Source organism: Wyeomyia smithii, chromosome 1 (genome assembly GCF_029784165.1).
Source record: "Wyeomyia smithii strain HCP4-BCI-WySm-NY-G18 chromosome 1, ASM2978416v1, whole genome shotgun sequence".
NCBI classification, from domain to species: domain Eukaryota; kingdom Metazoa; phylum Arthropoda; class Insecta; order Diptera; family Culicidae; genus Wyeomyia; species Wyeomyia smithii.
Window position 1 is genome coordinate 135,003,890 of NC_073694.1, and position 16,259 is coordinate 135,020,148.

Consider the following 16,259-nt stretch of genomic DNA (forward strand, 5'->3'; position numbering starts at 1 on the left):
CGAAATAATAAATTGGGCAATTAAAGATTATCACAGAAGTCCAAATAGTCATGCAAGGGGCAATACATTATCCAGCTTTCTACGCACCATAATGGCGGTCCCTATAATGCGAGTTCGTAATATGCGAACCTCTCTGCTAACGTCAGATTTGCGATTTCTGAAAAATTGGCAACACAAATGTTGCCAGATATATTTTTCTTTTGATAAATTGTATGAAGACTTCAAACTGACGTAAGCAGAGTTGTCAAAAGGGTGGGTAATTTATTACAAACTTCGCATTATAGCGTCCGCCATTATGGCGCGTAAAAAGCTGGATATATTCGAGACTTTATAGTTTCGCCTTTTACTATGCAACTTTTTCGATCTGCTCGAAAGTATCGCCCTTTACTTTGCGCCTTATTTTCATTTGCACGACAGTATCGCCCTTTACTATGCACCTTATTTTCATTTGCTCGACAGTATCACCCTTTACTATACGCCGTGTTTACGTTATTGTATTAGAATACGCCCTTTGCTTTTAATGTTTATTTTGACAACTTTGATTCCGCCCATTCATCAAGACGAAATCAAGTTTCGCCTTTTACTAACGTAAACAACAAAAAGGGAGTATTCCTCATTCTACTACCGTTTTGATATAAAGTAGATTTCGTCCTTAACAAACATCGTATTTTTTAATAGTTAGAAAAGAGATACATTATTTTTTCGAAGCTTGAAGGTAGATAGTAGCTTACTCCATACGTTTTCGGTAAAATCTCTATTTGTTTACAGTTTGTTAGATTCACCCTTATCACGAAGTACTCCGGATTTGTCGTGTACGTTTTGCCACTTTGACAGTGGTATAAAGTGATAAATGTTTCCATTGTCAATTGGGTTGTTTAGCTATTCACGGATTTCCGATTTTTATATAACATCTGAAAGAGTGTAATTTTCTGAGCAAAACTTGATATTTTTAAACTTTATATCATTATCCTTCGATTTTTAAATGAAGAAATAAAATTCGATCCAAATCGCTACAATGACAGTTGGTATATGGGCGAACTGTCATTGTAGCTATTTCGAGCAGAATTCGAGCACTTTTAAATCTTAATTTAAAAAACGAAGGACAACGATAGAAAATTTTTTTAAATCACGTAATACTCAGAAATTGCAGATCTTTCAGATGATATAAAAAACTGATATAGCTAAACAGCCCAATTGGGGTTTCAATAGCTTTGGCCATTCTATCAGCGAAAACAATATCGATCGAGAAACACTGTGAAAATGTAAATGGGGCCATCCACATACCACGTGGACAGATTTTAAACGATTTTGACCCCCATCCTCCCCCCCGTGGACAACTGCTCATATAAATTCTAAAAATTTTGTATGGACAATGGACATTACACGACCCCCCCCCCCCCCCAAAGCTGCCACGTGGTATGTGGATGGCCCCAATAATAAATAAACGAATGTTTCTGTCAAAAATATGGTGGATTAAGTGTCAGTCCATTCTAGAGCAAAGTGCGCAATCCAGTCTCTTTTAAAGTTCTTCCATGGCAATTATTGACAATTAGTGAACAAAACAGATCGTAGAAGTAACGTGTGCGAACAAATCGACAGAGCAAACTAAAAAGACATTTGAAGTACTTTTTCACCCATTTACCCATTAATGGTGAGCCGATCGTCAGACATTCAATCAGTTTGGAGTGAATAACTCTTTTTACAAGCACCGTAGCGCCTTACGGTCTTCAGAAGAGTTTTTCCCAGGGAAATTTCCTACAAATATCATGTATCATAATTTGAGGAGACAAATGGACATCTCTAGAGAATAAGTTTCGAAAAAGTGGATTTTCTCATATAAAATCGTATGGAAACTTCAAAAATCGGGCGCAAAAATATAGTTACACCGATCAATCTGACAAATAACACAGTTGTTATAGGACCCATGGGAGCAAAAGAATAACACCATCGCTTTTTCCCATATAACCGTGTCCCGGTCTAGTGCACGCTTACTTATAGCGGCACTAGCGGCATTATTGCCCACTAAGAGCAAGCCCACCAGTGGCTAAATTGAAGTTTCTCAAGCTAGTTTGGCAACTCCCACCATAACGCGGCAACCGCACCGGGCGTTGCTATGTTGGTTTTGGAAATAGCAATCCCCACCTCGGGTAGTAGCGAGTTATTAAATTTGGCAACGCGATAGCAACGAGCCGAATCGTTGCTATTTGATGAAATGTCAAACTGTTGTTTTTTTTTGTGCTCGATAGTGAATGTTCGTAATAATATTACGAAGATGATGAGTGTTTCGAATGCGGACTCAATTGGTCGGCCTCGGAAGACGAAGCGTTTTGTTAAACACGTCGTAGGACGCAAGTGTCGGCGTGAACCACTACTCAATTTTATTTCCGATTGAGCTGAAATTTTGGACAGGGTGTTTTTTCGGGCAGGTAAACATTTTGTATAGGTTTTTTATTGAGATGGCCATTTTGGTTGGCATTTTGGTCTGCAACCTACACGATGCGGAAAGCTCAAATTCTCACAAGATTGGCCAATATTATTCAATAAACCTGGAAGGTTTGAGCAAATCTGCTCGGGAGTATTACCAACTATTTTCCCGTTTCGTTCGGTCGTTTTATAAAAAACCATTTTTCTCCTTTACCGCTGTTTCAATCTTCAAAAATAACCTAAGATGAGTTCGAAAGCGGCGTTGGAAATGGTCATCGGTATAGACCGGTGTTTCCGATGAAAACATTGTTAAAACGCTGGATGGCACCTTCCTCCGCATGGCGGTCAATATTTGGCTATTTACTAGGCTGAGAGCCGCCCCGAATCTTTCCAAAAACCATTTTCTTAATCGCGTATAAGGAAATTTGTTCTGCGAAATCATTTTCTCCATCACTAGAATCAACCAAATACTCGAAAACAATTTACGCGTTCTATATTTAGGTTTTTTTTGGCGGCAAATTTTCAAATATTAATAGCAAACTGCGGGAACCGAGACAGCATGAAATACAGAATACAACTAATGACAGTTCGCCAACTTTCAGTAGAATAGTCATTTAAGCCAACGTTGCGGGACGTGCCCAGTTTTACGGAATTACTTTAAATAAACATATAAGGATGAAAAAATCCATGTACGCACAAGTAAAAAAAAACCTGCAAAAGAATTATGCTATCGATAACTTGGGAAAACGGAAACAAAGTTTCGTGAAATGGAGGGAACATTTTATGAAGTAGAAAGAACGTAGCTCATTCCGGAAACGATTGACTGACGGATAAGTTGGTTATTACTAAATCCGAAAAAGATTTGCGAAATACATCACAAACAAACATTTAGCCAACGCTGGCTAGTGACGGTCTCCAGAAATTGGCAACTGCCGGTGTGAAAAAGAAATAGTGGAATTGGTAATCCCCATCAGCAACGACCGGTGCGAAAATCGGTTGCTATCCAAAATAGCAACGGCCAGCGTTGTGAAAATAGCAACTCAAATGGCAACTCACCGGTGCGCTTGCTCTATGCAAAGTTTCAAACTGATCGTAAATTTTTCTGGTCGATGTAATCGTCATCGAGTGGCACGTCTGTTTGTTTGTGCCCACCACATACGACAGTAAAAAATGGGTACAAAATTATCCATAAATCTCGCCAAAAATGTGAAAAAGGCCCATGTGCCATATGTAAACAAGCCAAATTTTCTCGTTTTTTGATCAATACAAGCGAAATCTGCTCTTACCAAAAAGATTTATTGATAAAAGAATTCACTCTTTATCAAAAAATCTAATTTGTACGAGTAGAATAAGCTTGTATTAATTGAAAAACGTGAAATTGTGGCTTGTTTACATATGGCACATGGGCCCTTTTCACATGTTTAGCGAGAAATGGGTTTTCGACTCTTACGGTGTATGGGCCATTAAAATAACTGTTCGACTGACAGCTGGCGCTGCAGTAAAAATGATGATGATGATTTGTAGGCAGCATTTTAATCGATCAAGATACTATTTGCAGTTTACGTTTACGTTGCGCGAAACTTCAAAAATTCAGATTTTATTCACTAAACGGTAGATTCAAACTAAGAAAGTGCAATTCCAACACGCATGTACCTACCAAATTCTGTAAAAACGTAACCTCAAATTAGAAACTAAACCGGATCTCATAAATTTGCAATTTAATATGTATTTTCTTGACAGTAAGCAGTCTACTAGATGCTGCTGAAATTTTCTTATCAGCTGTATTCTTCTTGACGCCAAGAACATCCATTTTACGTAAATATCGCACGAAAAACAGTGTCCTGTGTATCCAGCATTCCATGAGCAGTAATGGCGGACAGTGCACGCAGCTCAATCTGACATTTTCTGTATGTCGGGTAATTTTCAATCCTAGTAACGGAGTGAAAAACTTGAAAATTTTGCAACGTAGCATAGCAACTTTGATAAACAGTTTTATTTATTTTGATCCGCACATGCGCACGACGAAATTTAAATAACAAAACGCTCATTGTTTATTAACGTTGCTATGCTACGTTACGACGTTGTTATATTTTCTACTCCGTTACTGCGATTGAAATTTCCCTGACCTACAGAAAACGTCAAAATGGGCTGCGCGCACTGTCCGCCATTACCGCTCTTGGAAAGCTGGATATCGGCATTGGTTCAAAATAAATCTATCATAATTTTTCTGATTTTTCTAGTTCTGAAGTTCAAATCCAGAAGTCGCACTGTCGTTTTTACACTGTAAAATAATTTCACGTCGAACTGTAGTGATTTGCTGCTGAATTCGCACTACTTGCCTAACATTTCAAAGTGAAAGGAAAATCATTCGAAACATATTAATGCAAAAAACGATGAAATCAACAGCAAATCACTTGATTTTCTGTTGTTATGTTCATCTTTTTGATATGCCTATGTTCGAGATACGGAATGTCGGTCATTTGGATATTATCAGCTAATCACAATAAATTTAAAAGATTTCTGTTTATTTTATATTTTTAAATTTTATTTTATTTTAGATTTTCAATTTAAATACAAAATGATCTCTGTCACCATGTCGGTGCAATCGATTTCAGGATCTGTAAAAGAATTGTTTCATTATTATTTCAATATCAAAGATTCAATAAAACTTACTTTCAAACAAATTGTTATTCTGTGGGGAAAACGTGCTGCTTGCGCTTTTCGTCACCGTCACTATGTTTGTTTCGTTTTATGTTTTTGACGTTTGTCAATTGGAATTGCAGCTATAATTCAATTGATTTAAACAGTGGTGCAAATACAAGAGATATTCATTATAATATGATGGTGATTTCCATTGAATAGTTTCAATGCAAAATCATTTCGCTGGAAAGTGTTAATCATTGTGAAATCAACACTAAATCACTTCAATTTACAGTGCGATTTGAAGAATTGAGTCAAGTGCAAAAACACTTGAAGTATCGTGTCATTTATTTACAGTATAGTTTTGTGTTATAGCACCCTTAACAGTGCGCTTCTATTTGTGTTGTTATGGCGACTGTGTGTAGCGCGGCTATTTTACGGAGGCCCGGCTACTATTTCTCTAGCGCGGTTAGCAGCGACCGGTACGGTATGAAGTGATGATAGAGCGCTGCCAAACGGGGTATAGAAGCGCACTGTTAGGGCATCTTCAGCGGTGGTCCAAATCGTTGTTTTGTTCCATTTTTTTGGAACAAACTCAAATTCACTGCTGCACCGGTATAGTCACTGTATACTTTACTAGTCTGGCGGACTGGATTTCGGGAACCAGTGTGAACTGTCAAAACGGGAACCAGTCGATAGTGCGTCGATTTTCGCATTTGAAGTATTGTAATCGTGCCGTGAAAAGATACATAATAAATTAGACTCAATAATTGAACTTTTTGTGACAATTGCTGTTTTTTTTTTGAGAATAGTTATTGTAATGAATTAATGATATCACAATAATGTTAAATTTATACATGTGAGAAAATCACAAGGAATATTTTCTTTCGTCGCATCATCAACGTGCTCTTTTTATAATCAATTGTTTATTGATAACATTATACTGCCATAGATTTGCTGTCCTGTCGCTTTTCACGTTATACTATTGTACGGGAAATGCTCAATCGAAACAAAATGATTTTTTTTACAATTTTCTCTTTCAACGAATAAATGAATTATCAGGTAACTCACAAAATGTTAGCCATTTCCTTCTAATCTCCGCATTCTTTGGAAACCGGAGTAAACTTGTTTGTTTCTTTGTACTTCGCCAATTGCTGTTACATTTGTTTTAAACGCACTTCATTTTCACATCAAATCGGCACCAACATTGCGAAAGGGCGATACTAACAATTATGAGAACCTGAGAAAACCAGTGCCAAAGTTACTGAAACGAAAAAACACTTTTTAATTTAAAGTTATTAGTCTTGCAGGCTTTTTACTTTCATCGTTCAGTTAGAAAGATGTGTTGTTCATCAATACACAGTAGTTCAGAATTTATTCTGGTGTTTTTATCTACAGAGAGCCAAAAAACGACTTTGGCCTTTTTACGAATTGTATGTCGATTGGGCCCTTTCCGTGTTGGACCTATTGTTTAACTATCTGTTGGTTAGGCCCTATTGGAAGTGGCATTTTGTAAACAGATATGCAGTTTCGCCCTTCTGCTAAAAAAAAGGAAATTGACGGCAAATTTAGTTGGATAAAAAAGAAAAAGTGGAAAATAGTGTACAAATATTCCTTTTAGATAACTACATGATACTGGCGAACATTTTAGCCCGAGTCCCACTTCGGCTTCTGAAAAAGGAAACCTAAAACGATCTCCCGATCTCGGGAACCAGAACAGGCTGTAACAATTTACTGCTTAGGTTAGACTGGTAGGTACAACTTTGGTACTTTTTAAATTTTCCATTTTCTCGTTCGATAGGGGAAGAGGCTCAGTGGCGAGTGGGGCCAGAACTACATTCTTCGTTTCATGATCTGTAAGATCGAATTTTAAAAAACTCTTCTGCTAGCAAGTCATACTTAAAGTAAACAATTCCAGGAGTTGACGTTCTGTACTCAAATATCGAAATATTTTTAAAGCGCACAGGTTCTCCTTGCGTATTTGATTTTGGTCTTCTGTAGTATTGCTCTAGCTCTTTGAACGCCAAAAACTCTTTTTGGTCCATTTCAGTCACTTGGAACGGTACTCTTCGCTGAATTGACGCAATGAAAATCGCCCAGTCTCTGGGTGTCTCGATATTCGAGGTACATCTTTTTTTCGCCTTCTCAATACAAGCATGGGCTGAGTCAACTTCCATGTGACTGTGGCCAAAAGTCATATATTTATGAGAGATCGTTAAATCGCGGCCTTCTTGTGTACATTTTTCAATAAACTGTGAATACATCATGTACATGACAAGATTGTGATTTTGTCCAGCACAACGATCAGAGTAGTAAATGACGTGTTTCACTCGCTTATCCGTATTGATTAAATCCTTGAGGATGCAGGAAGCAATTTCCTGAGATCCTCGCCTAGCTTTGGACTCATCCCACAAATAACATTCAACCGAATTTCTACCATGCCAGGTGCTATACACAGTTAGATTTAGAGTATACAATTGTCGTTTATAGAATGCCGCGCCACAAAACAAATGTGGTGTTGGCAAGCATTTTTGGAGATCAAAGGATGCCGTCTTGACTTCAAGACTGTGCTTTGCAACCGAAACATCAGCTCTTTTGCTTGAATATGCTGCTTGAGCCACCGCTTGGTGGCTACGAGCGTTCGTTGGATTACTTGTCTATCGGCATTCGTTTCTGCTAGTTTGAGCTGAATAGCTAGCTTGTCGCACTGGCAACAAGTATCTGATTTAGGTTTCCTAAAGGCCAGTTTCATGGAACGGAATAGTAATCGATATGTATTGAAGTGTACAGGATTCAAGTTATCTTTAGCACATTTGGTTTTGTACAGGTTGTACATTTTCATTATGTTCAATTCACTACTTAAGTATAAGCGCGAACTTTTTTCCCTGCTATAGTGGGAGGTATACGACGGAAAGGATTTAATGTGATTGATTATATAATTTTGATGTTCATCAGAAATTCTCCTACGATTACTGTTTTCAGCTCGCATGTCATCAGCCGAAATTCCGAGCCCTTTCAATTGTTTTCTGGCCAACACACGAAGTTTCTTGTCTGTCACATCGAATGTCGCCATGAACATGACTTTACAAACGCGGACCTTACCGTTCACCGCAGGAAGGTAGTAGGAACGCGTGAAAAATCTCCTTGAATTAAGCACCTGAAAATGAGCAGTATTGAAAATTGATTTGAAACCAACTTGATATTGTAGTAAAATATTACCGTTGGCCGGGCAGTTGTCCGTAGTGCCATATGATTGCTGAGGAACTGATTCTGACCAGAAGCTGTAAGTTCCAACATATTCTGTAACAACTGGCGTCGCACATCCTCGCTATACTTCTCCTTACACTTAAGTTTTGTGCAATTACATGCTGGCTTTACAGCTCTTACGGGTACTACAGTACCGTTATCACGGATGTAGCTTTGTCCCTTCGTTTTTGCAGTATGATTAATGATTCGACGACATTTTTCTTTTATTCTCGCTGCTTCGGGCTCGATCATTTCTTGAAAACCGAAATCTCCTGGTAATTTTCCAGATGGACCTACAGTTAATAACGAAAGGATTATCTTTTACTTCATTTACAAAAATTTTAATTTATTTTAAAGCTTACCGGCGTTGTTGCATTTATCTGTATCGGGTAAATATTCGGCATCATCACTCAAAAGACTTTCGTTTCTGAATTTCTCAAAATAATCCGTTATGTCGAATTCGTTCATGATAGTGTTGCTCCCGACGCAAACTTCTCTGCAATCCTCATCCAGATCTTCGAACTTCAATTTAGAAGAAGTTGTGGAATCGACATCGTGATTTTGAATAAGTGCATCGCCGAGATTTTCAATATCGCCATGCACACCACTACAGTGTATGGTAGCCGCATGCGAAGGGTTGATAAAGACTCCATTTCGAATTTTGTTTTCACTCAATTTGAACGTAGTAAGTCCTATTGAAAATGAAGTAAACCAAAAGTATGATCAGATCACAACCCAAGAATTTCTTTCTGAAGAGGTATTGGAAACAAACTTGAATGAGGTGCGAACTATTCTAAAAAAATTCAACAACATGAAAGCACCAGGAGATGATGGGATTTTCTATATACTCATCAAAAGACTTCCCGAAAACTCTTTGAATTTCTTGGTAAAAATTTTTAACAGATGCTTTGCACTAGCACATTTTCCTACGAAATGGAAAAATGCCAAAGTCACTCCAATTTTAAAACCCGAAAAGAATCCAGCTGATGCATCAAGTTATCGACCAATTAGTTTACTTTCCTCTATTAGCAAACTTTTTGAAAGAATAATTCTCAATAGAATGATAACACATATTAATGAGAACTCAATTTTTGCAAATGAGCAGTTTGGTTTTCGCCATGGGCATTCCACTACTCATCAGTTACTTAGAGTAACAAATATGATTCGAACTCATAAATCTGAAGGCTATTCGACTAGAGCAGCTCTACTAGATATAGAAAAGGCATTCGACAGTGTTTGGCATAAAGGTTTAATAGCTAAAATGTCAAATTTCAGTTTTCCGCTTTACCTTACAAAAATGATACAAAGTTATTTAACTGACCGCACTCTTCAGGTTAACTATCTAAATGGTAAATCTAATAGATTGCCTGTTAGAGCCGGTGTGCCTCAGGGGAGTATCTTGGGCCCAATCTTATATAACATTTTTACTTCTGATCTTCCTGATTTACCACCAGGTTGTGAGAAATCTCTGTTTGTGTGACGATACAAGCATTTCCGCATTCCAGAAAAAGCCTTCGTGTTATATGCAGTCGGCTACAAAAAAGTTTAGATATATTTTCTTATACTTGCAGAAATGGAAGATTTCCCCTAATGCTTCTAAAACACAGTTAATTATTTTTCCTCATAAGCCAAGAGTTTCATTTCTCAAACCCACCCATAACCACGTTATAAGGATGAACGGTGTGGTCTTAAATTGGTCTGATCAAGTGAAATACTTAGGGCTTATTTATGATAAGAATCTTACTTTCAAGGAGCACATTGAAAATATCCAGTCAAAGTGCAATAAGTATATCAAATGTTTATATCCTCTTATCAACAGGAATTCTAGACTTTGTCTCAAGAATAAACTGTTAATTTACAAACAAATTTTTAGGCCAGCAATGTTATATGCAGTTCCCATCTGGACAAGTTGTTGTACAACTAGGAAGAAACACTTCAAAGGATTCAGAATAAACTTTTGAAAATGATTTTGAAGCGTCCTCCCTGGTTTAGCACAAACGAGCTACATAGGCTCACTAATGTAGAAACATTAGAAAATATGTCAAGCCAAATTATCAACAAATTCCGACAAAAATCGTTGCAATCCTCAATTGCAACGATTAGCTCACTTTATAGTCAGAAAGATAATTTTAAGTTTATTTTAAGTTTTGTTTTATTCCTTTTTTTTCCTTGACAAGTAGGTTTAATAATTTTCCTACAATTACATTAACTGATTACAAAGCTGATAACATTCAATAATATAAAAAAGCGTACAAATATGTATAATAGTGTTGAAATGTCACCATTTGTGGCAGAACACACAATATTAATTCTGAATAGATATTAGTACATAAATAAATCATTACAAACATTCCCCCCCTATTAAAAAAAAAAAAAAAAAAGAATTTTGTTTTCACCATCCGAATCGTCCCGATGCACAGCAGACACTTGCCAACTTCGAGATGAAAAGTGTCGTGCGTTGTCTCGAGCCCGAGAGTAGGTGTGTTCCGATTGAACCAAATTAATATTTAGGTTTGACAATTCTCGTCGATTGTGGCAAGCGTATCGTGTTCGGTTTTGATATTTCCTTGGAGCTGGTAGAAATTCTCGCGGATTAGAATATACAGATCGGTTTTCTATGTCACTACAAACACTCCGATTGTGTACTGAAGACACACTGCAGTTCAAATGTGAATCATCTTTTTTCTTGACCATTCGGAGGTCTAGAGCACTGGAGTATTCAGTAGATCCGAACGAGCTTTGTTGTCGATCATAAGTGTAATACGTTTCACTTCGGTCAATTTTGGGTGTTGAGCAATGTACATTGTTGAATGACACTGCAGAAAGTTCCAAATTGTTGGAATTGAAGCACTTGCTCGGTGATTCAAAATTTTGATCTTCAGATCTATTCAATTCTACGAAACAGCCTGCGTAGGGAACTTCATCACCAGTAATAGCATTTTCTTCTACTAAAATTGCTGCTGCATCTAAAATTTATCCAAAAGAAATCATCGTGCAGTTTGCAGTTTGATATTATGTAGTTTTCATTACCTAGAAGCAGCTGGAAGCTAGGGAATTCCATGGACAAGTTCCTGGTTGAAAGCAGAAAAAACTTATAGAAATTAGCACTATTTCAAAGGAAATTTTGAAAAAAACAAGAGAGTACACATTTCGCCACATTGCAAACTGAGCTGTCAGTTCGGCCCTTTCCCTCACATACAAACGAAAGGGCGCAACAGAGGAGTGGAATTTATCAAAAATTTAACTACGCCCTTTTGTATATATTAAAAATATGACTTTAAAAATTGTTGTTCATGAAATTTGATGGAGCTATACAATTTGTTGGAGTATCGAGTATCTGTTTCAATGAAAAAAGCAGTTTGTTTATATTTGTTAGATACGCCCCTTTGCATTGTTGGTGCCGAAATGTTTACTTTCAAAGAAGTCATATGCAACATCTCGCCAAACATGTGAAAAGGGCCCATGTGCAACAATGTAAACATTGAGTAAATGTCAAAAGAAAAATCGCACCAGTAAAACAAATCCTTTTTTCTCAATAATCAATAAAATCATTTTTTTTTGTTTAATAGTAATCATTAAACGGCGCTGTACGCGAAAAATAAACTTGCAAGATGATTATCTTTCTAAAAGTAGGGTTAATTGGACTTAGGCCCTATTGGTACTAATTCTGGATATAGGCCCTGAAACATAGGCCCCTAATTTTGTTACAATGGAGATGGGCCCTTTTGACTTAATTCAGGGTGTAATGGTTTATTTTACATTAAAATGTTTTATACGTTTACATATATTGTACAGCAGTATTTGTACGTGAATCAACTATGACTTTATTACCTTTTTTTATTATCTTAATGTACACGAATTTTATATATTCTATTGAGATAAGGAGGAAATTAACATTCAGCAAAATGAGTAAAATCCCTCGCTTTGAAATTATATTCCAGGCACATCAATGAAGTTTTTCTCGAGTAAGTGAAACAGTGTACAATTTTGCTATCGAATATCCGTACTAATTATTTTTATTGATATTTATAATAAATTTTTTACGTAAGTACACGGATATATTCATTTTATATATTCTTCCTCAAGCCTGTCCATATCATCTTCGAAATGATCGTCGCATTTACTTAACTTTTTTCGTCCACGCTTTTTAACCACTAAATTTTTAAGCATCACCTCATAATATTGCTTGTTGCTTACAAATGGGAGGAGGTTTCGCAGGTCCTCCAGCTTCTCCTGCGATAAAGGTATTGGCTCCAAGTTGAGTGGAGTTAAATAATAAGGTTCTGAGTGCGGTGCTTCATTGATTGCTATAAAGCAGCTATAGTCATCCTCAACATTCTGTTTATAAAACACGCGCCCTGGTGCAGTTGTTCGGTATTCAAACCATATAATGTCCCGCAATTTTATGACCGGACCGTCCGTATTATATTTAGGACGGTTGAATCGTATGTTAAGGTTTTTCAACGCCAAAAATTTTGTTTGGTCTAGTTCAACTACATTTATGGGGATTTTACGTCGTACCTGAAAAATGCAAACGTATGCAAATGAAATCTCAGAAATATTAAAATATTGACATCGTCTCACCTGACTAATGAATAGCGCCCAGTCTCTAGGAGTTTCAATATCGATAGTGCTTCGCTTTTTTGATCGCTCGATGGCCGCATGAATGGAATCTACCTCCATGTGCGAATGCCCTGAAATCATGAATTTATGAATAATGGTAGCTTCCCGTCCTTCTCGTTGGCACTGATCGATGATGTTCAAAAACATCATGCACATGATAAAGTTGTGATTTTGCCCGCTGCACCTGTCCGAGTAGTAAATCAATTTCAAAGGTTCAGTCTGTGTTTTGTTGGAGGGTGTTGAATTCAGAACTCGTTGCACGTCGTACAAAATACATGACCCGATTTCCTGTGCTCCTCTACGCGCGATCGACTCATTCCATAAATAACAGTAAGCTTCATTCTTTCCGTTATAAGACTCAAAAACCGATAAATTTAAAGTATATAGCTGCCGACGATAAAAAGCTTGTCCACATCTGAGAAAGGGTGTGGGTAAACATTTCTGGAGGTCAAATGATGCTACTCTAACACAGGAATTGATATTAGATTCCTCCCTATCTCGTCGTTTCTCATCGTACATAACTTTCGCTTTTTGTTGGTGAGCTGTCAGTTTGAGTTCTGCATCTTGCTTCAGAGCAAAATCAGTAACTACTTTTATTTCTGTAGCTAGTTTGTCACATTGGTTGCAGGTATCTACCCGTGGTTTTCTAAAGCCAAGTTGAAGCTGTTAAAAATGAGTCTGTACGAGTTGTAATGTACGGGACGGGTTCTCGTTTCTATACATTTTTTCTCGTATAGCTCGTACATCTTTCTAATATTTAAATCGCTCGAAAGATACAGCTTCGAAGACTTCTCTCTCATGTAGTGAGAGGTACACGAAGGAAATGACAGGATATGCTCTTCTATGCATGTTATGTCTGCAGCCGATAACTTGTTTCGATTGCAATTGTGGGAGCGTTGGTCATCCTGCGCAATGCACATGCCGTTAACCAACTTTGATGCAATGATCCGAACTTTTTTGCTTTTATGTCGAACGTCGCTAAAAACATGGTCTTACAAACTTTCACCATACCTTTTCCTCCAGGCAAGAAATACACTCGAGTTATCTCTCTTGTTGAATTAGTAACCTGCAATAAAAATAAGATCAATAATGTGAACGTTAGCAATATTTCATTGAAAATACCCTGTGGCGGCTAACATGTGAAACTGAGATATGATTTGCCAGAAATTGATTCTGGGCAGAGATGGTTAGCATAAGAAAATGTTTCAGCAATTGTTCTCTAAGCTTGTCGCTGTATTTTTGGTAGCATTTAAGCTTTGAACAGCGGCAGCTCTCTCTCTAATGCTTCGAGCGGCGCTTGTACTACCGTTTGTACATTTATATCGCAAGCCCCTTGTTTTAAGATTTTTATTTTTCACAATTTCACTTTCTGCATTTTTTTTACGGGTGAAATTTTCCTTTTCCAAATCATCTGTGGCCACCATATTAATGAGAACATCCGTGTTATTGTATACATCATCCGCCCTATACCCATTTTCTAGTAATGGTGATCTGGACAGCCTTGTTGTTGTATACGGTCGCTTTCTTAGCATTCGTTTTTCTGCAATTAGTGTAATCTTGCGTTAAACTACAATACATACGGCCTGTACACAATAAAAGAATACCTTCCTCAATTTCGGTTTCATTGGCCACATCAACAATTTCCTCTTCTAAAATAGATATATGCTGGTACGGTTCGAAGTACTCGAATATAGAAAGGTCGTTCAGCAATGATGCATCACCTAATGGCATATCAACACTATCATCGTCATCAGTCTCATTGTTTCTTTCGCTGTCATTTTTGTTTTTCAAACTTGTATCTAAAAATTGTGTGTCTGAAAATATACACAACCGTTGAAGTTGATGTGTTTTGTTTTGATGAGTGTAATCTATTTTTTACTTACCCGGTAATACGGAAATTGCAAACTTCGATGTGTTTAATGCTAAATTTTGACAACTAGCAGATGAGTTGACGGAATTCGGCTTAGCGATTGCATTCTCTATAACTTGTGTGCTCGGAACTACTGATTCTTTCGAAAATCTTTTGCAATGACTGGAGAAGGTTGCAATGTTGCTAGCTGTTACTAAATTTAATGGCCTATCGCCAGATACTTCTACGCCCTGCCGTTGAACTTTCAACACAACTTAATTGATTGGAGAATCCATGTCACTGCTACTCCTATACTGTTTCGTTGACAGATCCAATGCTTCATCCTCTGTCATGGTTTGCGATAAATCCAAAGGAATACTCTCAGGTTGAGTAAAATACGATGCTGCACGTCGAGGAGTGGAAGTGACAACATCACGGAATGAGGCAGATAAATCAAAAAGACTTTTGTTTGCTTCTACCTCTTCATATCGGCCTACGACCGGAGTACTGAATGAATTAACAGCTTCATCACACCGTAAAATCTCTGATGCTGCTTCTACAAGAATTATTCATAACAACACTGAATCAAATAATTTATTTATAAAAACTTACGCAACAACACTTCGAAATTATCACCCTCCATATTACACTAAATAATTTTGTTCGAAACACGAGCACTGACATTCTGATCTGAATAGGTAAAAGGGCCCATCAGCAAACTATGCAGATTGCGACTTAGGCCCCTGTGTATCCCAGGGCTCATCGTAATAGTGATTGAAATGGAGATGGGCCCTTTTTTAATTCGCAGATAAAACCTATGAAATGATTATTTCAATCAAAAATTCTTACACGCAAGGGTAGATTAGACATGTTTAAATTGAAAAAACATTAAATCTCGGTTTGTTTACATTTGGCACATGGGCCCTTTTCACATGTTTGGCGAGACATGAATTATATCCAGTGGTGTCAGGATTTTAATGTGAAAAAGTGGGTTGCCAGTTGCATGGTTCCCCACTCCGCCAGACTAGTAAAATACAGTGACTATATGCACCGGTGGTGTAAATTTTGTTTTATACCAGATCTAAATTGAAAAAAATTGAAACTGGTATACGTTTTGGTCTATTTTTGTCACTTTTTGGAACAAGAAATAGATCGTTCTAAAACCCTTTGTATGCTGCCAATAGGTGGGTAAAATGTCATATTTCAATTGAATACCTCATTTTTGGCTATTTCCATATAATCGTTTTGCACCAAGGAAACCGACCAGCAAAAGGGGGAATTCTGAAAGACCATAACCGTCGCCTTAATTGTATTGGGACTAGAGGAGACCTTAAGAGGCCAGAAAAATGTTACTAGAAGACACTGAACTGAAAACGTTCAAAATGCTGGGGTGACATTGCGCATTTCGTTTCGAGCAACTCGAACAAAACTAAATGATCGCTGGGGGGCGTTATGTTTCGTTTTTCGTATTTTTCGA

General features: G+C 37.3%; 2 protein-coding genes across 2 annotated transcripts; both read right to left on the reverse strand.

The window, feature by feature from the left end:
• Positions 1 to 6,802: 6,802 nt before the first annotated feature.
• Positions 6,803 to 15,425, reverse strand: LOC129717212 (uncharacterized). The gene is made up of 10 exons (XM_055667065.1): positions 15,395 to 15,425; positions 14,817 to 15,056; positions 14,538 to 14,747; positions 14,144 to 14,473; positions 12,895 to 13,004; positions 12,695 to 12,831; positions 8,673 to 8,917; positions 8,284 to 8,603; positions 8,167 to 8,221; positions 6,803 to 6,918 (listed from the first exon to the last, which is right to left on the reverse strand). The coding sequence occupies exons 1-10, from the start codon at positions 15,423 to 15,425 to the stop codon at positions 6,803 to 6,805; spliced, it is 1,794 nt and encodes a 597-aa protein (XP_055523040.1).
• LOC129732739 (uncharacterized) lies at positions 12,307 to 14,145 on the reverse strand. Its single transcript, XM_055693915.1, has 3 exons — positions 14,056 to 14,145; positions 12,895 to 13,999; positions 12,307 to 12,831 (listed from the first exon to the last, which is right to left on the reverse strand). The coding sequence occupies exons 2-3, from the start codon at positions 13,450 to 13,452 to the stop codon at positions 12,373 to 12,375; spliced, it is 1,017 nt and encodes a 338-aa protein (XP_055549890.1). The 5' UTR covers positions 13,453 to 13,999; positions 14,056 to 14,145; the 3' UTR covers positions 12,307 to 12,372.
• Positions 15,426 to 16,259: the final 834 nt, after the last annotated feature.